Source organism: Hyla sarda, chromosome 8 (genome assembly GCF_029499605.1).
Source record: "Hyla sarda isolate aHylSar1 chromosome 8, aHylSar1.hap1, whole genome shotgun sequence".
NCBI classification, from domain to species: Eukaryota; Metazoa; Chordata; class Amphibia; order Anura; family Hylidae; genus Hyla; species Hyla sarda.
Window position 1 is genome coordinate 102,702,355 of NC_079196.1, and position 24,691 is coordinate 102,727,045.

The window sequence follows — 24,691 nt, forward strand, 5'->3', positions numbered from 1 at the left end:
CCCCGCCTGGAAAGACGTACTCTGACTCCGCACAAAGGTGAGACAATCCTTGATGTCCACTCTGCTTCTCCACGTCTTACGGTGCCTGTGCGGATGTCTGCCTCTGCCTTCTCCTTCTCTTCTGTGGCCTTCTTAGACTCTGGATCTGCAGGAAATTTTATTTTGGCCTCTCTCGTCAACAGGTTCAACATCCCAGTGACCAGTCTCACCAGACCCCTTTACATCAATTGTATAAACAATGAAAGATTGGACTGTTCCATACGTTTCCGCACGGAGCCCCTTCTAATGAGCATCGGATCTCATCACGAGAGGATTGAACTTTTGGTCCTCCCCAATTGCACCTCGGAAATTCTCCTTGGACTTCCCTGGCTTCAACTTCATTCCCCAACCCTGGATTGGTCCACTGGGGAGATCAAGAGTTGGGGGCCCTCTTGTTCCAAGGACTGTCTAAAACCGGTTCCCAGTAACCCTTGCCGTAACTCTGTGCTTCCTCCAGTAACCGGTCTCCCTAAGGCCTATATGGACTTCGCGGATGTTTTCTGCAAAAAACAAGCGGAGACTCTACCTCCTCACAGGCCTTATGATTGTCCTATCGACCTCCTCCCGGGCACTACTCCACCCCGGGGCAGAATTTATCCTCTCTCTGCCCCAGAGACTCTTGCCATGTCTGAATACGTCCAGGAGAATCTAAAAAAGGGCTTTATCCGTAAATCCTCCTCTCCTGCCGGAGCCGGATTTTTCTTTGTGTCCAAAAAAGATGGCTCTCTACGTCCTTGCATTGACTACCGCGGACTTAATAAAATCACGGTTAAGAACCGCTACCCCTTACCCCTCATCTCTGAACTCTTTGATCGCCTCCAAGGTGCCCACATCTTTACTAAATTGGACTTAAGAGGCGCCTATAACCTCATCCGCATCAGAGAGGGGGATGAGTGGAAAACAGCATTTAACACCAGAGATGGACACTTTGAGTATCTGGTCATGCCCTTTGGCCTGTGCAACGCCCCTGCTGTCTTCCAAGACTTTGTTAATGAAATTTTTCGTGATCTGTTATACTCCTGTGTTGTTGTATATCTTGATGATATCCTAATTTTTTCGGCCAATCTAGAAGAACACCGCCAGCATGTCCGTATGGTTCTTCAGAGACTTCGTGACAATCAACTCTATGCTAAAATTGAGAAATGTCTGTTTGAATGCCAATCTCTTCCTTTTCTAGGATACTTGGTCTCTGGCCAGGGACTACAAATGGATCCAGATAAACTCTCTGCCGTCTTAGATTGGCCACGCCCCTCCGGACTCCGTGCCATCCAACGTTTTTTGGGGTTCGCCAATTATTACAGGCAATTTATTCCACATTTTTCTACCATTGTGGCTCCTATTGTGGCTTTAACCAAAAAAAATGCCGATCCCAAGTCTTGGCCTCCTCAAGCGGAAGACGCCTTTAAACGACTCAAGTCCGCCTTCTCTTCGGCTCCCGTGCTCTCCAGACCTGACCCATCTAAACCCTTCCTATTGGAGGTTGATGCCTCCTCAGTGGGAGCTGGAGCTGTCCTTCTACAAAAAAACTCTTCCGGGCATGCTGTTACTTGTGGGTTTTTTTCTAGGACCTTCTCTCCGGCGGAGAGGAACTACTCCATCGGGGATCGAGAGCTTCTAGCCATTAAATTAGCACTTGAGGAATGGAGGCATCTGCTGGAGGGATCAAGATTTCCAGTTATTATTTACACCGATCACAAGAACCTCTCATACCTCGAGTCTGCCCAACGGCTGAATCCTCGTCAGGCCAGGTGGTCTCTGTTCTTTGCCCGATTTAATTTTGAAATTCACTTTCGGCCTGCTGATAAGAACATTAGGGCCGATGCTCTCTCTCGTTCCTCAGATGCTTCTGAAATTGAACTCTCTCCTCAACACATCATTCCTCCTGACTGCCTGATTTCCACTTCTCCAGCCTCCATCAGGCAAACTCCACCAGGAAAGACCTTTGTTTCTCCACGCCAACGCCTCGGAATCCTCAAATGGGGTCACTCCTCCCATCTCGCAGGTCATGCGGGCATCAAGAAATCTGTGCAACTCATCTCTCGCTTCTATTGGTGGCCGACTCTAGAGACTGATGTGGTGGACTTTGTGCGAGCCTGCACTATCTGTGCCCGGGATAAGACTCCTCGCCAGAAGCCCGCTGGTTTTCTTCTTCCTCTGCCTGTTCCCGAACAACCTTGGTCTCTGATTGGTATGGATTTTATTACTGACTTACCCCCATCCCATGGCAACACTGTTATTTGGGTGGTCGTTGATCGATTCTCCAAAATGGCACATTTCATCCCTCTTCCTGGTCTTCCTTCAGCGCCTCAGTTGGCTAAACAATTTTTTGTACACATTTTTCGTCTTCACGGCTTGCCTACGCAGATCGTCTCGGATAGAGGCGTCCAATTTGTGTCTAAATTCTGGAGGGCTCTCTGTAAACAACTCAAGATTAAATTAAATTTTTCTTCTGCATACCATCCTCAATCCAATGGACAAGTAGAAAGAATTAACCAGATCTTGGGTGACTATTTACGACATTTTGTTTCCTCCCGCCAGGATGACTGGGCAGATCTTCTACCTTGGGCCGAATTCTCGTATAATTTCAGAATCTCTGAATCTTCCTCCAAATCCCCGTTTTTCGTGGTGTACGGCCGTCACCCTCTTCCCCCCCTCCCTACCCCCTTGCCCTCTGGTCTGCCCGCTGTAGATGAAATTTCTCGTGATCTCTCCATCATATGGAGAGAGACCCAAAATTCTCTCTTACAGGCTTCTTCACGCATGAAGAGATTCGCGGATAAGAAAAGAAGAGCTCCTCCCATTTTTTCCCCTGGAGACAAGGTATGGCTCTCCGCCAAATATGTCCGCTTCCGTGTCCCTAGCTATAAGTTGGGACCACGCTATCTTGGTCCTTTCAAGATTTTGCGCCAGATTAATCCTGTCTCTTACAAACTTCTTCTTCCTCCTTCTCTTCGTATTCCTAATGCCTTTCATGTTTCTCTTCTTAAACCACTTATCATTAACCGTTTCTCTCCCAAATCTGTTCCCCCCACTCCTGTCTCCGGCTCCTCGGACATCTTCTCCGTCAAGGAGATTTTGGCATCTAAAAAGGTCAGAGGGAAAACCTTCTTTTTAGTGGATTGGGAGGGTTGTGGTCCTGAAGAGAGGTCCTGGGAACCTGAGGACAATATCCTGGACAAAAGTCTGGTCCTCAGGTTCTCAGGCTCCAAGAAGAGGGGGAGACCCAAGGGGGGGGGGTACTGTTACGCCGAGCGCTCCGGGTCCCCGCTCCTCCCCGGAGCGCTCGCTACACTCCTCTCACTGCAGCGCTCCGGGCCCGGGGCGCTGCGATACCGCCTCTGGCCGGGATGCGGTTCGCGATGCGGGTGGCGCCCGCTCGCGATGCGCACCCCGGCTCCCGTACCTGACTCGCTCTCCGTCAGTTCTGTCCCGGCGCGCGCGGCCCCGCTCCCTAGGGCGCGCGCGCGCCGGGTCTCTGCGATTTAAAGGGCCACTGCGCCGCTGATTGGCGCAGTGGTTCCAATTAGTGTTTACACCTGTGCACTTCCCTATATCACCTCACTTCCCCTTCACTCCCTCGCCGGATCTTGTTGCCTTAGTGCCAGTGAAAGCGTTTCCTTGTGTGTTCCTAGCCTGTGTTCCAGACCTCCTGCCGTTGCCCCTGACTACGATCCTTGCTGCCTGCCCCGACCTTCTGCTACGTCCGACCTTGCTTCTGTCTACTCCCTTGTACCGCGCCTATCTTCAGCAGCCAGAGAGGTTGAGCCGTTGCTAGGGGATACGACCTGGTCACTACCGCCGCAGCAAGACCATCCCGCTTTGCGGCGGGCTCTGGTGAAAACCAGTAGTGACTTAGAACCGATCCTCTAGCACGGTCCACGCCAATCCCTCTCTGGCACAGAGGATCCACTACCTGCCAGCCGGCATCGTGACAGTTAGGATATCATATAAGAAAAAGGTTATACATCACTCTGTCAAGAGGAAACCTTATGATATCAAGATGGGCAATATCTAATTTCCAGACATATCAATGTGGAATGATAAATTCACTCCGCCCCTTTCTAACCCACTTCCCATCACATGACTCCAAGAATGGGCAATTCCATCAATAAGTAGTGTACTATTTTGTACCTGCTAATTTGTCAAGGGGCTAGATACCATGAAAAGCCAGGCAAAAGTAATTACCATCTGGTGTTTTACTCCAATACGTTTTTTAAGTGTACTGTAGCACATTTTTCTGTCCTCATAAGTGCACATCACATACGTACATCTAAGTAGTGTACTTTTTTTGTACCTGTTAATCTGTCAAGGGATACTGTGAAAGGGCTGGTGTTTTACTTCAATACGTTTTTTAAGCTAAGTAGTGATGAGGAGAGTGATGTGGGAGGCGGTGTTGCCAGCATTCAGGGTCCTGAAGCAAACACTGTTGAGGAACCTGAGGAGGACATCAGTGACGTGCAGACACTTGTTGAGGGTTGCAGGTTTCCCCTGAGGCAACAGCTGAGCCAGCAAGGTGGTAGCATGGTTGACAGTCAGCATGGTGGCAGAAGTGGAAAGTCTGTAGCCAAATGTGCCCGGGCGAGACCACCTGCTTTGCGGCAGCCTACCTTACCTGGAGGTAGTGGAACAGGGGTTCCCGGAGACAGCGGCAGTAGCAGTTGATTAGTCTGGACTGTTGGTGGGAAAATCAGCTACTCGGTGGTGTGGCAGTTTTTTATCCAGCATCCGGAGGAGGTTAACATAGCCCCATGCAAGATGTGTCGGCAGAAGGTTAAGCTTGGTCAGGGTCCCAATGTTGGCACCATGGCCCTGCGTCAACATATGCTGCTCCACCATAAAGCGGCCTGGGAGAACCGTGGCTCCGATGTAGTGGTCCGGCCTGCTGCATCACTCAGTGGCACGCCACTCCCTCTTTCAGCCAGCCAAGGCTCCACCACCTCAACCGAAGGGAGCTGTGTGTCATACCCTCCTTCTGTCGCTCCAGATACTCCTGCTCCTCCTACTTTTAGTCAGTCATTCTGCCAGCAATCCATCGGTGAAGCCATGTCCAAGAAACAACAGTATGCGTCCACTCATCCAATGGCGCAGAAGCTGAATGTGCTCCAGTCCAAGTTGCTGGTGCTGCAGTCCCTCCCTTTTCAAATGCTGGACTCAGCACCTTTCAGAAAACTGATGGCTTGTGCCGAGCCGAGGTGGAGAGTGCCAAGCCGACATTTCTTTGCGAAGAAGGCAGTACCAGCCCTGCACAATTTTGTGGAAGAGAAGGTAGGCCAGTCCTTGAGACTGTCAGTGTACGGCAGCGCCGATGTCTGGAGCAGTAACTATGGTGAGGGATAATACATGTCCTTTACAGCCCACTGGGTGAATGTGGTTCCTGCACAGTCACAACACCAACTTGCACAGGTCATGTCGCTTCCTCCTCCACGCTCTCAGGCCGTTGGTCCTGTGACAGTGTGCAACTCTGCCTCCACGTCCTCCACCGTGTCCTCAGCCTCCACTGCACAGACAAGTGTCAGTGCCCCTTCAGCATACCATGTGTGCAGGGCACGACGGTGTCACGCTGTTATTCACATGGTTTGCCTTTGCAAACGCAGTCACACAGGGGAGGAACTGCTAAAATTCATCCATAAAGAAAGCAGAGCATGGCTTACTCCACGAAAACTGGAAATGGGAACCATGGTGACTGACAACGGGAAAACTTTTTGTCTGCGCTGCGACAAGGAAGGCTGAGCCATGCGCCCTGCATGGTACACATGTTCAATTTGGTTGTCAATCGGTTCCTGAAGTGTTCTCCCTGTTTGCAAGACATCCTAACAATGGGAAGGAAACTTTGCATGCACTTCAGCCACTCGTACACTGCAAAGCACACCCTCCTTGAGCTGCAGCATCAGAATGGTATCCCCAACATAGTCTGATTTGCGATGCTGCCACACGTTGGAATTCCACTATCCATATGTTGAACTGACTATACGAACGGAGAAAAGGATTCGCCAGGATTACAGGATGAACAACATCATTCTACTGTTGGAAACGATGGCTGGTCAGGGCAATGGAGACGTGTCGCCTACATCTCTGGCCACATGAGCCCTGTGGGGGCTGAACTGGAGGAGGAGGAGGAGGGGGAGGGGCACAGTGGAGCACAATTTACGTTTCATGAGATGAGTCATCTGACAGGAGAGGAGGAGCAGGAGCAGCCAGAGGAGCTAGAGGGTTATGAGGAAGGCGAGACAGAGGACCCAGACACACCGTGGCAGTATGCAGTGGAGATGGAGGCAGGGAGTCCCTCCGAGTCACTTGCACAAATGGCACAATGCATGCTCAATTGCTTCATAGTGACCGCTGAATTGTCACTATTCGACAGCGGGATGACTTCTGGCTCTCCCCTTATTGGACCATTGCTACTGCCACAAAATGGGGCCTTTTTTACACCCACTGAGAGGGAGTACAAACTGACCTACTACAGAGACATCCTATGTAGTCAGTTGGCTGATGCCTATTGGCGCCATCGTCCATCCTCTCGTAGGTCTGACTTGGGGGGGCCCTCTGCGCTCATCTTCCACTGTCATGGCTGCTGGGGAGGGGTGGGGTGGCAGGAGCAGTACCAGCTCCATCAGCAGCAGCCTGAGTCTACAGTCACTGATGAGTACCTTTATTCACCCGCATAGTGAAACAACTCATCAGCAGCAGGTAGACCTGGAGCTGGACCTGAACCAGCAGGTGGTGGCATACCTTGACATGCCCATGCCAACAAACCTTGAAGATCCGCTGGACTTCCGGGCAGCCAAACTGGACTTACGGGCAGCCACTACATGGTCTCCTCATGCTTCTGCCAACTCCATGCTTTGCCATAAGGCCACGATGTGTTTTACTAATGCTTCTGCCAACTCCAGGCTATGCCATTCAGCCACTATATGGTCTCCTCATCTGCCGCCAACTCCAGGCTGTGCCATTCAACCACTATATGTTCTACTCATGCATCCGCACACTCCAGGCTGTGTCATTCAGCCACTATATGGTCTCCTCATCTGCCGCCAACTCCAGGCTGTGCCATTCATCCACTATATGTTCTACTCATGCTTCTGCCAACTCTACGCTGCGCCATTCAGCCACTATATGTTCTACTCATGCTGGCCAACTCCAGGCTGTGCTATTCAGCCACTATATGGTCTCCTCATCTGCCGCCAACTCCAGGCTGTGCCATTCAACCACTATATGTTCTACTCATGCATCCGCACACTCATGGCTGTGCCATTCAGCCACTATATGGTCTCCTCATCTGCCACCAACTCCAGGCTGTGCCATTCAGCCACTATATGTTCTACTCATGCTGCTTTCAACTCCAGGCATTCAGCCACTATATGTTCTACTCATGCTGCTACCAACTCCAGGTTGTGCCATTCAGCCACTATATGTTCTACTCATACTGCCGCCACTATATCGTCTGTCCACGAAAAATGTGAAGAGCTTTGTGAAGATAAATCAGGCATGGATCAGCCAGAATTTCCACCCACCAATGCCTGATTCATCAGAGTAGATAAGTCTATGGGAGGGGGCGTGGTAGCCATCACGCCCCCTCCCATAGAATTGCATTACGGGGGTGGACCGTGACATCACAAGGGGCGGAGCCATGACATCACGATGATCCGGCCCCTGTATCGCACCCATCATTACGCACGGAGCGAGTTAGCTCTGTGCAGTAATGACAGAGGGGTACTATAGCCGAGATCCTGGGGGTCCCCAGTGGTGGGACAACCGCGATCAGTCATCTTATCCCCTATCCTTTGGATAGGGGATAAGATGTCTAGGGGCGGAGTACCCTTTTAAGGACCCGAGCATTTTTTGCAAATGTGACCACTGTCACTTTAAGCATTAATAATTCTGGGGTGCTTTTACTTTTCATTCTGATTCCGAGATTGTTTTTCCGTGATATATTCTACTTTATGTTAATGGTAATTTTTTGTTAATACTTGCATCATTTCTTGGTGAAAAATTCCAAAATATCTTTTTTTTTTTTTTTTTACATTGAAACTCTCTGCTTATAAGGAAAATGGACATCCCAAATAAATTATATATTGATTCACATATACAATATGTCTACTTTATGTTATACAATATGTCTACTTTATGCTTGCATCATAAAGTTGACATGTTTTTACTTCAGCAGCAATTTTCAAATTTTTAGCAAAATTTTCAAGGGACCAGTACAGTTTTTAAGTAGATTTGAAGGGCCTTTATATTAGAAATACCACATGAATGACCCCATTATAAAAACTGCACCCCTCAAAGTAAACAAAATGTCATTCAGAAAGTTTGTTAACTCTTTAGGTAATTCACAGGAATAGCAGTAAAGTGAAGGAGAATTTTTACAAAGTGTAAAAGGAGAATAAGCCCCCAAAAATCAAAAATGTGTAACACAATTTCTCTCGAGTACGGAAATACCTCATATGTGAATGTTAAGTGCTCTGTGTGTGCACTGTGTGGCTCAGAAGCGAAGGAGCGAGAATGGGATTTTGGAGAGTGAATTTTGCTGAAATAGTTTTTGGGGAGCAAGTCGCATTTAGGAAGCCCCTATGGTGCTAGAACAGCAAAAAATCCCCCACATGGCATACTATTTTGGAAACTACACCTGTCATGATATGTAACAAGTGGTACATTGAGCCTTAACACCCCACAGGTGTTTGACGACTTTTCGGTAAAGTCGGATGTGTAAATGAATTTTTTTTTTTTTTACAAAAATGCTGTGTTTACCCCAAATTTACCATTTTTACAAGAGGTAATAGGAGAAAATGCCCCCCAAAAGTTGTAATCCCATTTCTTCTGAGTATGGAAATACCCCATGTGTGGAAGTAAAGTGCTCTGTTTGCGTGCTACAATGCTCAGAAGAGAAGGAGCCACATTTGGCTTTTTGAAAGCAAATTTTGCTGAAATGGCTTTTGGGAGCATGTGGCATTTAGGAAGCCCCTATGGTGCCATAACAGCAAAAAAAAAAAAAACACATGGCATACAATTTTGGAAACAACACCCCTAAAGGCACATAACAAGGGGTACAGTGAGCTTTAACACCCCACAGGTGTTTGACGACTTTTTATTAAAGTCAGATGTGTAAATGAAATCTGTTTTTTTTCTTCACTTAAATACAGTTTTTCCCCAAATTTACCATTTTTGCAAGAGGTAATAGGAGGAAATGCCACCCAAAATTTCCAAACCCTTTTCTACCGAGTATGGAAATACCCCCTAAGTGGATGTAAAGTGCTCTGTGGGCGCACTACAATGCTCAGAAGAGAAAGAGCGCCATTGGGCTTTTGGAGAGAGAATTTTTTTGGAATGGAAGTTGGGGGCCATATGTGTTTACAAAGCCCCCATGGTGCCAGAACTGTGGACCCTCCCCCCCACATGACCCTATTTCTGAAACTACACCCCTCACGGAATGTAATAAGGGGTGCAGTGAGCATTTATACCCCACTGGTATTTTACAGACTTTTGGAACATTAGGCTGTACAAATGAAAAATTTAATTTTTCATTTTCATGGACCACTGTTCAAAAAATCTGTCAGACACCAGTAGGGCGTAAATGCTCACTGCACCCCTTATTACTTTCCTTGAGGTGTGTAGTTTCCAAGATGGGGTCACGTGTTGGGGGCACCATGGGGGCTTTGTAAACGCACATGGCCTTTAATTCCTGCCAAATTCTCTCTCCAAAAGCCTAATGGCACTCATTCTCTTCTGAGCCCTGTAGTGCGCCAGCAGAGCACTTTACATCCATAAATAGGGTATTTATATACTCAGAAAAAATGGTGCTACAAATTATGGGGGGCTTTTTTCCTATAACCCCTTGTAAAAATGAAAAATTTGGGATAACACCAGCATTTTTGCGAAAAAAATTTTTTTTCATTTTCACATCACACTTTTTTTTTTTTTTTAAATATATTTTTATTAATTTTCAATTAAAATAACAACAAACAAATAAACAGTCCAGGTAGAACCCTCCCCATCTGCCCAGGGCCGGATTAAGAGCATCATGGGCCTGGTGCTGAAGATTTTGATGGGCCTTTTTATCAGAATATATAAAATGAAAATGCAACAGAAAGTAATTTTTCTTAACACAAATAAAGCGCATCTGTCACATGTTTTATGCACATTAAATTACCAGGATAGCTGAATAAATGTTAGTGTCCAGAGGAAAAATTGCTGAGTTAACCATAGCAACCAATCAGATCGCTTCTTTCATTTTCCAGAGGCCTTTTCAAAAATGAAAGAAGTGATCTGATTGGTTGCTATGGGCAACTCAGCAACTTTTATACTGGAAGAAAGGAGATTTTGTCTAAGGCAAAGGAAAGGGTTTTTTACACTAAGAACAATAAGGATGTGGAATCCTCTGCCTGCAGATATGATCTTATTAGAGTCTGTAAAGACGTTTAAAAAGCAACTGGATGAATATTTGCAAAAGCATAACATTAAGGGATATAGGCCCTAATTTTTTCAGCATGTTGTGATGCCCGCGCTGTAGCATGTTGTGATGCCCGCGCTGTAGCATGTTGCAGAAAATTATTTCCAGTATAATAATCAAATATATCAATTGCCACAGAATGGGAAAGTGCTAAAAAAGTTTTTACCATTTAAAACTACAGCTCCCAGTATGACCTTAAGTATGGGGTAAGGCTATGCTAGGAGTTGTTGTTTCACCCATCATTACTGCAGAACTTACAAGTGACTCCAGCTCTGATAGGACATAGTGAGGAGAATACACAATGAAATAAGTGACTACAGGTGACGTCTTCTCTATAGTGAGGAGAATGTACAATGATATTAGTGACTACAGGTGACGTCTTCTCTATAGTGAGGAGAATACACAATGATATCAGTGATTACAGGTGACATCTCTATAGTGAGGAGAATACACAATTATATCAGTGATTACAGGTGACGTCTTCTCTATAGTGAGGAGAATACACAATGATATCAGTGACTACAGGTGACGTCTTCTCTATAGTGAGGAGAATACACAATGAAATAAGTGACTACAGGTGACGTCTTCTCTATAGTGAAGAGAATACACAATAAAATCTGTTACTACAGGTGATGTCTTCTCTATAGTCTTTTCTTATCTAATTCAGATGTACATACCACCAGGACTTGTTTCAGCTAAATGTTGACTCAGCAGAACTTGATACCCAGATGGTTCCTCACTATGTCAGCGTATTCTGATCCTCTATATGAAAACAATAATTATTATAATACTGCCAAACACCATATCCTTTGAATATAATACTGGCACACACTGTACCCTCTGAATATGATACTACTACACACTGTATCCTCTGAATATAAGACCGCCACACACTGTACCCTCTGAATATATTACTACAACACACTGTACCCTCTGATTATAATACTACCACATACTGTGCTCTCTGAATATAACCTTGCCATGCACCCTCTGAATACAATACCGTAATTATGTGGCCCATAAAAACCATACTACCCCAAAATTCCTTATAATATACACTATGGCCGACATGTATAATTGTCTTTAGACTGTTTTTTTGTGTCTAAAAATTGTGCAAAAAAAGGCGCAAGCAGGGTTTATTTGTGCCTTTTTTGCGCTTGAGTTGTAATCCACTGATTTTGGCAATACACATAATATGGAAGGGTTTTATGAACTGCACCTTTTTGTGAAAAGGTGCAAAAAATGTGCAAAACCACTGAAAAGTCTCTAAAATTACAACAGCCCAGACTTAGCTTTTGGGTGTATGTGAAGAGTGAAATTTTAGAAAATGTGACCTGCACAAAATGTATCAAATGGTCTGCTACCTTTTAATAAATTTGATGCTCCTACACATTACAGCACACAAAAAAGGTGTAAAAATGCTTCACATACACCTACAATGATAAATGCCGGCCCATACCTCTGAAATGCAAAACACTCTGTGCCCCTCATATATGGTAATAATGCCCCATCCTGTGCCCCCACATATATTAATGATAACCCATTCTGTTCCCCCCACATAATAATAATGCCCTCTGTCCTGTGCCCCTCGCATATCATGCACCCTGTCATGTTCCCCTCACATATAATGCCCCCTGTCCTGCCTCCTCAGGGGGCATTATATGTGAGGGGCACAGGACATAGGACATTATATGTGGGGGGCACAGGACAGCCCCCCACCCCCCCGTCATGTGCCCATATAATGCACATATAATGCCCCCTGACATATGTCCCTGACTTATAATGCCCCCTGTCCTGTGCCCCTCAAATATAATGCCCCCTGAGGGGGCAGGACAGGGGGCATTATATGTGAGGGGCACAGGACATGGGGCATTATGTATAAGGGGCACATGTCAGGGGGCATTATATGTGAGGGGCACAGGACATGGGGCATTATATATGAGGGGCACATTTCAGGGGGCATTATATGTGGGGGGCACAGGACATGGGGCATTATATATGAGGGGCACAGGACAGGGGGTATTATAAGTAAGCGGCAAATGTCAGGGGGGCATTATATGTGCATTATATTGGCACATGACAAGGGGGCCCCTGTCATGTGCCCCCACATATAATGCCCCCTGTCATTTGCCCCCCACATATAATGCCCCCTGACATGTGCCCCTCATATATAATGCCCCTTGGACATGGGGTATTATATATGAGGGGCATTATATATGAGGGGCACAGGACATGGGGCATTATACATGAGGGGCACATCTCAGGGGGCATTATATGTGGGGAGCAAATGACAGGGGGGCATTATATGTGGGGGCACATGACAGGGGGCATTATATATGAGGGGCACAGGGCAGGGGGTATTATAAGTAAGCTGCAAATGTCAGGGGGGCATTATATGTGCATTATATTGGCACATGACAGGGGGGCCCCTGTCATGTGCCCCCACATATAATGCCCCCCTGTCATTTGCCCCACACATATAATGCCCCCTGACATGTGTCCCTCACATATAATGCCCCCTGGACATGGGGTATTATATATGAGGGGCATTATATATGAGGGGCACAGGATATGGGATATTATATATGAGGGGCATTATATATGAGGGGCACAGGACATGGGGTATTATATATATTATATACATACAATGTCCCCCTGTCATGTGCCCCTCATATATAATACCCCATGTCCTGTGCCCCTCATATATAATGCCACCCTGACATGTGCCCCTCACATATAATGCCCCCCTGACATATGCCCCTCACATATAATGCCCCCCTGACATGTGCCCCTCACATATAATGCCCCCCTGACATGTGCCCCTCACATATAATGTCCCTGAGGGGGCAGGACAGCCAGGGGCATTATATGTGAGGGGCACATGTCAGGGGGGCATTATATGTGAGGGGCACATGTCAGGGGGGCAGTATATCTGAGGGGCATAGGACATGGGGTATTATATATGATGGGAACATCACAGGGGGGTTCTGTCATGTGCCCCCACATATAATGTCCCCCTCATATATAATAAACCATGTCTTGCAACCTATAATGCGGTTGCTGCCCTCCTGACATGTTAAATTGTGCCCCTCACAGTGCCTTACATTATAAATTGCCCCAAGGGCTGTGACCTTTCTCTCCGGGACCCGGCGACTCAGACTGACACGCTGCGGCGGCTGCTGCTCAGTCCTTGTGTCAGTGGGAGCCGCGGGGACGTGACTTCCGGGCGCCGCCGTGAAGTGGATGACGTCACTGCAGCTCTCACTGACAGCTGCCGCAGCGCGTGTGACTGGCGGAGGTGACGACGGCCCGGGTGTTGTAAGATAACGGGGGGGGGGGGTGTTCGGCGTTAGCGTTAGGTGTTGGCGGCAGAACGGGAGGCGGGTCACCGGTCCGGGCGGCCTATGCGGGCCGCCTGTGCAGGCCACTGGGCCTATTTTAATGTAAGGGCCTGGAACGGCAGCTCCATCCGCCCCTACATTAATCCGGCCCTGCATCTGCCTCAAGGACATTCAACCTATAGGACCAAACAAATACAGAATCAAAGGGACAGCCAATATCAAAGGATCATATATCACTATACGTATAAGATTGAGGAGAACAAAAACCCTTGCACACCACACTGCAGACAACCATTCACACACTCACACCACAACACATCCTGGGAGCTCACCAGTTATCCACTTTACCACCCTAGGACTGGGAGGTCCCACTGACCGGTGGATCAGTAGAAACATCCAACAACATCCACGGCACCCAGACCTTGTCAAATTTTTTAGGGCATTTCCAATTTACATACAAGGCATGGTACAGGGGAACATATTTATTCACCAGGGCTATCAAGCGGGACAAAGGAGGGGAAGACACATCCTTACAGGCCATCACTATGACCTTGCATGCACAAAACAAAAGGAATCAGGATCAGTATGCACCCATAAGAACCAGTCACTAAACCATTAATAACTTCCAACAAACATACTTCCAGCATCAAAACTAGGGGGAATCCTAAATGGTCTGACAAGAAAGTATTCACCTCTCTCCAGAAGGGCACCAAACAAGAGCAAGTCCACACCGCATGCAGAAAAGTGCCTCTCTTCCTCTTACACCTAAAACAAACATCTGACCCCAAGACCCCCATGCAATACAGTCTGACAGGAGTATGATACAAACAAAGGACAAAACCTGGATTGAATGAGCAGATCTCGGGCACTAACTACCGTAGGGTAATATGTCTTAACTACTTCCTTCCACATGTCTACAGAAAAATAAGGTATATCCCCAACCCACTATAGCTGTGCAAGAGCAAATGGATCTGGACCCACTGACTGCTATAGAGCGTAACTCTGAATGAGAGGCTTAGCCAGGTCGGCAGTCCCCAGGAGCAACTCCAAATCACTAAACACAGGGGTAACTTCCAGTGAACCAAACTGCGTAGAGACCGCATGTTGCAACTGAAGATTAGTGTTGCTCGCGAATATTCGCAATGCAAATTTTTTTCGCGAATATCGCACATTCACGAATTCGCGAATATTCGCGAATATAGCACTATATATTCGTAATTACGAATATTCTTTTTTTTATTTTTTATTTTTTTTCACAGTACACATCACAGTGATCATCCCTTTCTGCTACCAGCTTGTGTTGTGTAAAGAAGGCTCTAATACTGCTGTGTGAGACCGGCGTGCGAAGGGTAAGGAATCCCATGCCTGTAAACGTGTAAGCCTATTACCAAGGAGAGGGTCTATATTAAGGGCCATAAACTTGGTGTTACTAGATGACACCTCCACTCCCAAATACCTAAAGCGGGACGCCATTTGCAACCCATTGCGTAATGCAAAAGGCAAAACCCCTTCCCCGGACAAGGAAGTAATGGATGATTTAGCCCAATTTACCTTCAGACCCAAGACCTCCCCGAACCACTCCAAAAGACAGAACAGAGCATCTAGGGAGCCCTCCACATCAGCTAAATAAACTAAGGTATTATCTGCATACAGGGATATCTTCTCTGACAGGGAACCTCTAGGGAGTCCCTTAATAGAGTCAGAGGCGAGAACAGCCGCTGCCAGAGGTTCAACAGCTAAACAAACAGAAAGGGAGAAAGAGGACACCCCTGCCTAGTGCCCCTACCCAATGGGAAGGAGTGTGAAATCTCCAAATCGGTGCGTACTTGGGCCCTAGGGGTATCATACAGCAAACGGACCCACTTTCGAAAAACAGGTCCGAAGCGGAGGACACTCAGCAGGCCCCAAATATAGTGCCATTCTACTGAATCAAAGGCCTTATAGACATCAAGGCTAACAACAAACCCAGGGGGATTGGTCTCCTCCGCTACGGAGATGTTAAGCTGGAGTCGCTTGACATTGATATCAGTAGCCCTCCCGGGCTTAAACCCGGTCTGGAGGCCACCGGACGACTCTCCCTAGACAAGTAAGTCAATAGTTCACAATTTTTGTCCCCAACTCCAAATATGGTCACCTCCCTCGCTACCAATTTCAAATGAGATCCTTCTGTATAATCAAAAGAGACCTCTGTGCCTTAGCGCACTCCCTCTCGCCTCCGGAGTAGGGTCTCTCACCACCGCTGCCTCAAGGACTCCTATTTCTGCCTGCAGTGCCCACTCCCGGGCTCCCAATACCGCCCTCCTTCCCGCCACCCCCACAGTCGGTTTGTAAGCCCAGTCCCAAATAAGGCCAGGTCAGTAAGGCCCAGTCCCAAATGCCAAGAAGCCAATGCAAATGAGCCAGGGTCCGCAGCGCTGGGGCTATCGAGCCGGGGATCAGGAACAACATTGAAGTCTCCTATAAAAAGATTAGGGTCAGAAGGGAAGGAAGTCAGTTTATCAGTAAGCGAATCTGTGATAAGCCTCGGGGGGTGTAGGGTAGTTGGGGTGTTGCTGTTCTGGATTATAAAGGGCGCTGATAACCCTTGTCACTCGTGACGCCAGGGTGAGGGTTAAATACTGCATTGGTGGTGGGCCTATCGCCACCCTTCCCAAGAGCGATAGGTGAATGCGTAATAAATGGATTATCCCCAACCACTGTTTAACTGAAAACTTGCAGGAACTTTTACTGAAGATTTTCTGTAGCAGGCAATAGCAACAACAGCCAAGTTAACAGAGTCTATTTCTAGTTGAGCAGCGATTGACAGTTGGTTGAGATCAGATGAACTCATTTTAGCTTCAGGAAGATTCTGTTGCATAGATCCGCTGGATTTAGGGGTGAGTATAGGTCCAGCGATCTTGCGGAGAGTAGCGGAGAATTATAGATATATATCCACTGTGGTGTAGGTGTGGAGAGCGGGGCCGCGCGTACCGGGACCCAGCAGGAGATCTGGACAGGTGAGTGGGACGGGATGCGATCCACGGACGGGCAAGTCCCGCCAGGCAGACCGCATCCCCGCCGGGCACAACAGAGCAGCGTCTCCGGTCAGCGGTGCTGACCGGAGCGCTGCAGGGCAGAAGACGCCGCGAGCGCTCCGGAGGAGGAGGGGGACCCAGAGCGCTCAGCCTAACAGTACCCCCCCCCTTTGGTCTCCCCCTCTTTTTGGAGCCAAGAAACCTGGCAATGAGGTCCTTGTCTAAGATGTTGGCTTCAGGCTCCCAGAATCTCTCCTCAGGACCGCAATTCTCCCAATCCACCAAATTTTTTTTTTACCTCTGACCACCTTGGAGGCGAGGATCTGTTTGACAGAGAAGACATCAGAGGAACCCGAGACAGGGACAGGAACAGGAACCTTAGGAGAAAAACGATTAAGGACGACAGGTTTAAGTAACGAGACATGAAAAGAGTTAGGAATGAGGAGAGAGGGAGGAAGGTGGGGCTGATTGGACGCAGGGTTAATCTGTCTTAGGACTTTGAACGGGCCTAAGAACCAGGGACCCAACTTGTAGCTTGGGACCCGGAAACGAATATATTTGGCGGAGAGCCATACTCTGTCACCCGGAGAAAAAACGGGAGGAGCCCTTCTGCTCTTGTCAGCATGTTTCTTCATCCGGGAGAAAGCCAATTGGAGAGAATCACGGGTGTCACGCCAGATGGAGGGGAAATCCTGAGTCAGCTCATCCACAGCAGGAACACCAGAAGAAGTGGGCAACGGGAGGGGGGGAAGAGGGTGACGGCCGTACACCACAAAAAACTGAGATTTAGCGGAGGACTCAGAATTTTTAAAATTATAAGAGAATTCGGCCCAAGGCAGGAGGTCGACCCAATCGTCTTGGCGAGAAGAAACAAAGTGCCGAAGATAATCGCCCAAAACCTGGTTCACTCTTTCCACTTGTCCATTAGATTGTGGATGGTAGGCAGATGAAAAATTTAGTTTAATCTTCAACTGGGTGCAGAGAGCCCTCCAGAATTTAGAAACAAATTGCACACCTCTGTCAGAAATAATATGCGTGGGAAGTCCGTGGAGGCGAAAAATTTGGAGGAAAAAATGTTTAGCCAACTGAGGTGCGGAAGGAAGACCTGGCAGAGGAACAAAGTGGGCCATCTTGGAGAAACGATCAACGACCACCCAAATGACTGTGTTACCATGTGAATCAGGAAGATCTGTAATAAAATCCATGGCAATTTGGGACCATGGTTGCTCAGGGACGGGCAAAGGATGGAGGAGTCCAGCAGACTTCTGGCGAGGAGTTTTATCCTGGGCACAAACCGTACAAGCCCGAACAAAATCAGTAACGTCACTCTCCAGCGTAGGCCACCAATACAGGCGGGAGATTAGTTGAATGGATTTTTTAATGCCAGCATGACCAGCCAGGTGAGAAGAATGCCCCCATTTGAGGATCCTGAGGTGAAGGCGTGGAGGAACAAAAGTCTTTCCAGGGGGGGTTTGCCCCAGTGAAGCTGGGGCAGAGGAGACCAGGCACTCAGGTGGTATAATATGCTGTAAAGGGGCTTCAGACTCGGAGGCATCAGAAGAACGAGATAGGGCATCAGCTCTGACATTCTTGTCAGCGGGACGGAAGTGTATCTCGAAGTTGAAGCGGGCAAAAAACAACGACCATCTAGCCTGGCGAGGATTCAAACGCTGAGCGGACTGGAGGTAAGACAAATTCTTGTGGTCAGTGTAAATAACAATTGGATGTTTGGAACCCTCCAAAAGATGTCTCCACTCCTCGAGTGCTAACTTAATGGCCAGGAGTTCATGATCTCCAATACAGTAGTTCTTTTCTGCCGGAGAGAAAGTCTTTGAGAAAAAACCACAAGTAATGTTCCGTCCAGTAGCATTTTTTAGTAGAAGAATGGCTCCAGCTCCGACTGAGGAAGCATCTACTTCCAGGAAGAATGGTTTCAACGGATCAGGTCTGGACAAAACTGGTGCAGAGGCGAAGGCAGCTTTGAGATGTTTGAAGGCCTCATCCGCCTGTGGAGGCCAAGACTTTGGATTAGCATTATTCTTAGTCAGAACCACAATAGGAGCCACAATGGTGGAGAAGTGGGGAATAAACTGTAGATAATAGTTGGCGAATCCCAGGAAGCGTTGGATAGCACGGAGTCCAGAAGGGCGTGGCGAATCCAAAACCGCCGACAGTTTATCTGGATCCATTTGAAGCCCTTGGCCAGAGACTAGATAACCTAGGAAAGGAAGACTGTTGCATTCAAAGAGACATTTTTCAAATTTAGCGTATAGGTGGTTTTCACGGAGTCTTTGGAGCACTTGACGGACATGACAATGGTGTTCCTCTAAGTTAGAGGAAAAAATCAAGATGCACCAAACGAGGGGACTGCCTGGAGCGAACAGAGTCCATTTCCTGGCAGAGCTCCTGGCGTCTTTCTGAGAAACGTAAGTCAATACGCGTAGTCAAATGGATGAGTTCAGACAGGGAAGCAGGAATTTCTCGTGCGGCCAGAACATCTTTGATGTGACTGGATAAGCCTTTCTTGAAGGTCGCGCAGAGGGCCTCATTGTTCCAGGCAAGCTCCGAGGCATGGGTGCGGAACTGAATGGCGTATTCGCCGACAGTGGAGCTTCCTTGGACTAGGTTCAGTAGAGCCGTCTCGGCTGAGGAAACCCTTGCTGGCTCCTCAAAGACGTACTTCAGCGAAGAATGACTGGACGGAGGCTGTGGCAGGATCATTTCGGTCCCAAAGCGGTGTGGCCCAGGCCAGGGCCTTTCCTGAAAGCAGACTGACTACGAACACCACCTTAGACCTTTCGGTGGGGAACTGATACGACATCATCTCAAGATGCAAAGAACACTGGGGCAGGAACCCACAGCATAGTTTAGAGTTCCCATCAAACTTGTCTGGCAGAGACAAGCGGAGCTTTGAAGAGGTGCCTCGCTGAGGAGGAGCTGGAGTTGACGGTGACGGCTGTTGCTGAGAAGACAGGAGTTGCTGAAGCATGGCCGTCAACTGGGTCAGCTGTTGTCCTTGATGTGCGACCACGGTGGTGAGGTCTGCGATACTTGGCAGTGGTACCTCAGCGGGATCCATGGCCGGATCTACTGTCAGGATCCGGACCGGAATGCAGGGTATGCAGAGGTAGTGGATCCCCTGTGTCAGGGAGGTGATGACGTGGGCCGTACCAAGGGAACGGAGTCTAAGGGGTTACTGGTCTTCACCAGAGCCCGCCGCAAAGCAGGATGGATTTGCAGTGGCAGGTAACCCCCAGGTCGTTTCCCCTGGTAACGACTCAACCTCCCTGACAGCTGAGGCAGGCACGGTGCAAAGGGATGAGACAGAGGCGAGGTTGGACGTAGCAGAAGGTCAGGGCAGGCGGCAAAGGTTCGTTGTCAATGGTAAAAGCAAGGTCAGGTACACAGGACTGGGAAACATAGGAAAGCTTTCTCAAGAGCATAAACAACAAGATCCGGCATGGAGCGGAAGGGGAAGCAGACTTTTAAGCACATGGAACAGATGGAGCGGATTAGACTGATTGGACCAGGCACCAATTAGCGGTGCGCTGGCCCTTTAAATCTGAGAGCCCCGGCGCGCGTGCGCCCTAGAGAGCGGGGCCGCGTGCATCGGGACCCAGCAGGAGATCAGGACAGGTGAGTGGGATGGGATGCGATCCGCGGACGGGCACGTCCCGCCAGGCGGACCGCATCCCCGCCGGGCACAACAGAACAGCATCTCCGGTCAGCGCTGCTGACCGGAGTGCTGCAGAGCAGAAGACGCCGCGAGCGCTCCGGAGGAGGAGGGGGACCCGGAGCGCTCGGCGTAACAATTTTGCTTCAAGCTGACTAAACATTTTTTAAATCTCCCCACATTTTCTTTTGGTTTGCCACGATGAGTCACCTGTTAGTACACAAAGTTATATTGGCTTGCCTGAGGCTATCTACCAATAAGTTTAGCTGCTAGAATACAACAGAATAACCTTACCCAGGTTACCTTTAGAAATACGTGTTTAATTTTAGCTCGCAAGAGCACCTACTGGCCAGGTAGAGCATCTCACACACGTAATAAAGAGAAGAAAGATTAGTGTACCTAACCATAGCAGGAATTGAATATTGATAGGCTACAATTCCTAAAGTGTTTCTTGACTGTGAGGCATATTTCTATTTTACTTTGTGTATTGAAGAAGACTGAGACAAGTGCATATAAGTGAGCTATTTGAGGTACTATGTGTGCAAGTACTGCTTATCAGTCAGTCTTGATACCTTAAGGGTAGTTTACTATTGTTATTTTTTTTGGAGACAGGTGCTAGCGATTGGCGACTGGAATGCTACTCTCGGGGGGGCCGGGAGAGTCACCTATTTATCAACTACTAAAACACCTTTTTAGCATTTTTATACATTTGTATGTACATGTATTCAAGAATTATTTACGTTTTTTTTTTTTTTAGTGTACAAGTGCATCTAGCGGGCATTTTCCGTGTACAACCTTTACCTACTTTTTATGTACACAGACACAAGGCTATTTTTCTGTGCACAAGAACCATATACATATTTATTATACAAGTTTACACATTTATTAACTCTCCGACAAGGTTCAGGTGCATACACCTGATAAGTGCCATTTTTTAGCAAGAAAGTCTTGTAAATAGATATATACACAAAATGGATGTGTAAGGATCTGCAGTCCACCTACACTAGGAGTCTATGGGAAACACGGCTTTACCACAATCAGCCGTACACAAAACTTACAAATCTCCTACTGACTAGGAGTCTCTTGACCTAATGGTCGGGCACAAAGCTTAATGGTTACGTTGCTGAACTTGGAACTGGAACAGTCTTAGCATAGTCCTGCTAGGCACAACTTCTTGAACTTGGTTACTGGAAAACAAAAGTGGTTAGCAAAGAAAAAGCAACAGTCATTACTTTACAGTCCTTCAGAAGACATCCTTCCGAACTCTTCTTGTTCCTCTTGTAGACCCCCTAGCCCTTCCAACATCAGGGGCTGGCTGGGAGTTAATATAACTCTCCCACACCACATTGGTGAGAGTAGAATGGGTAACAGTGGGATTCAAAGTGACCAGGGGTTTAGTGGTCGGGATCAAGGTTGGTGCAAAAGGTTTTAGCCCCATCTCTATGCCAGGAGTGGGCCAGAGCACTTTCGTTGGTACCCAGGAAGCAGGCAAACTCTCATTGCTCCGAAAGGGCCTTGGTACACAATACGTTGGTACCCTGGAAACAGACAAACTCTCATTGCTCCGAGAGGGTCTAGGTACGGTCTTTGGTGCCCGAAATTTGGGCCTACTTTCTTGGTCCTGAGCAGGCCTTGGCACTTTGCTGTACAAAGAAGATGACTGTTGTTGGGGAGGCTCCTCCTCCTTGAGTACGGTGGTGGAGGCATCAGGAGCAGACCATTTCGGCCTCAGGTTGAAGGGATCCGATTCCCAATCTGCAGACGGAAAGTATTTGAAGGGAAGCTGTGTTGGGGCTGTTGGTCTGGTGACCGCAGCAACCCATTCTCCATGCAGGCCCTTGACAGGGGTGTACTCCACTATCTCACCCACCTCCAGAGAGGAGAACTTTTTATGAAGATATGGCTTCGAACTGTGTAGGGGTACATGTATATGTAGTGTTTTACTTTTTATTTTGTGTAGTGTAGTTAGGGTACATTCACACAGGAGGGGGGGGGGATATGTTCACAGCAAATTTCCTGCTGGGAGTTGTAGTTATGCAACAGCTTGATGCACACTGGTTGCAAAACACTGAGAGTTTGTTACCTACCTCAGTGTTTCGCAACCAGTGTGCCTCCAGCTGTTGCAAAACTACAACTCCCAGCATGTACGCTCTTTCAGTGCATGCTGGGAGTTGTAGTTTGCAACAGCTGGATGCACACACCTAACACTGAGTTAGGTAACAAACTCTGTGTTTCGCAACCAGTGTGCCTTCAACTGTTGCAAAAGTACAACTCTCAGCATCCACTTACAGACGAAGGGCATGCTGGGACTGGTAGTTATGCAACAGCTGTATGCACACTACTGCAACTCCCAGCATGCCCTTTGGCTGTCAGCTCATGCTGGGGGTTGTAGTTATGCAACAGCTGGAGGCACACTTTTTCTCCTGCCTGATGCAGCTGTCTCCGCTCCTGGGGCCCCAATCCCTTCGCCGATGCCTGGGATTGGGGGCCCCAGGTCCAGATGAGGACACCTGCTCTAGCCCTCCAGAATTGGGGCGGAGCGGGTGCCGTTAGGGACACCCCTACAGCAGGAGTCCTGATTTGTCATCTGGTAACGGCCGACGAATTCGGACGATCGTGAGCACCTATCACCCTATTGACCCAAAATCGCCGCAAATCGGCGATCTGAATTGATCGGCGATTTGCAGTGATCGCCGACATGGATGGGTGGGGAAGAGTTGGTGCCGGGACCCCCCTAGGGATTTGCGCAGGGTGCTTGCTGAATTACTTCAGGCATCCCGGTCTGGTCCCCGCCCGCCCTGGGTCCTTAAGGGGTACTCCGATGACAAATTTTTTTTTAAATCAACTGGTGCCAGAAAGTAAAACAGATTTCTAAATTACTTTTATTTACAAATCTTAATCCTTCCAGTACTCATCAGCTGCTGTATGCTCCAGTGGGGTTATTTCTTTTCGAATTTCTTTTCTGTCTGAGCGCTGGTGTGATTTCTATATGGGGAGGGGTAGGCTACTGTTTGCAATTCAATCAAGAGTCTGGGGTCTACATTTATTTAGTGGTCTGAAGTATGAATTTATTTATGGGTTTAGAGTATAAATTTATTTAAGAGTCTGGATATGAATTTAATGAGGATTGTGGATTATTAGTGTAATTATAGAGGCTGATTATGGTTTCAGAAGTGAGGGAATACAATATTTTAGCAGAAATTTTTGTAGTTGTCAGAAGTCATCATGGCGGTTTAGCCTCAATGGAAAGGAAAAGGAAACAAATCTGTTTAGAGAGAGCATCTCCTGTAAGTCAAAGAACAATAGAAGGAGCGGTTACCTATCCAGGCATGTCTGTTATAGTAAATATGGACCCACAAGTGGCCGCGACCCTACTGCTGGGTTGCGGCCATTGGTAGGTTGCACTGCAACGCTATTTACTTACATTGGCCCTTATTTATTAAGAGTGGAGTGTAGGTTTCTTTGTGGGTTTTAATTCCATTAAAAAAAAATTCTATGGTATTTACTATGGTTTCCCTACATTTTCCACTTTCCCTACATTTTGCTTTTTTTACATATGCTCTGATCTGTAGGGTTTTCCTCAGCTGAAATCCACCACATTTTCTGTGGAAACCATAGTAAATATGTTGGGTTTTTGTGAAAATGTTGGGAACACACCCCTTTTTGTGACCAGGCCCCTTCCCTGGTAGCCACGCCCCTTTTCGGGTTTTCTTAGCAAAATGGAGAGTTAGTTGCGATTTTTTCAATTCTGGCGCAAATTCTGGTGCAAATTCTGGCACAGACAAAACTTCTGGTGCAATGTGCCAGAATCTGGCACACAACCTGACAAAACATGTCGGGTTTGCAATAGTAAATGAGGGCCATTTTGCGTGACCGCACGGAATTTTAAGGAAAGATGCTCCAGAATTATTCCATCACTATAACATACCATAAAACTAGGGAGATTTTGGATCCCCACAGTTGCTCTGCAGCCGACTTGAGTGATGCATCTTCTATATACACATCTTCTATATAGGGAGATACACGTCACACAAGCTAAGCGGATGGGGAGCAGTCGTTAGGATCTGTCCAGAGGTGTCAGGTCCCATGAGGCCAACAAACTGCCAACAGTATCTGGCAGGTCTGTTCAACAGTGTTTAACCAGTGTGAATATTTTCCGTGCTATGTTGCATTTAGT

The 24,691-nt window shown here is 47.6% G+C and overlaps 1 protein-coding gene across 4 annotated transcripts in view; it reads left to right on the forward strand.

Moving 5' to 3' along the window:
* Nucleotides 1–24,691, forward strand: part of CD28 (CD28 molecule) — a 99,909-nt gene that overhangs the window by 24,228 nt on the left and 50,990 nt on the right. Inside the window, exon 1 of one of the 4 annotated variants that reach the window (XM_056535022.1) lies at nucleotides 24,584–24,634. The exons of 2 other annotated variants lie outside the window; for them this stretch is intronic. In XM_056535022.1, coding sequence (XP_056390997.1) covers nucleotides 24,601–24,634 — 34 coding nt within the window. In that variant the 5' untranslated portion in view covers nucleotides 24,584–24,600. Of the gene's footprint in view, nucleotides 1–24,583; nucleotides 24,635–24,654 lie in introns of those variants that run through there. One more of the 4 variants, XM_056535020.1, reaches the window with a different exon arrangement.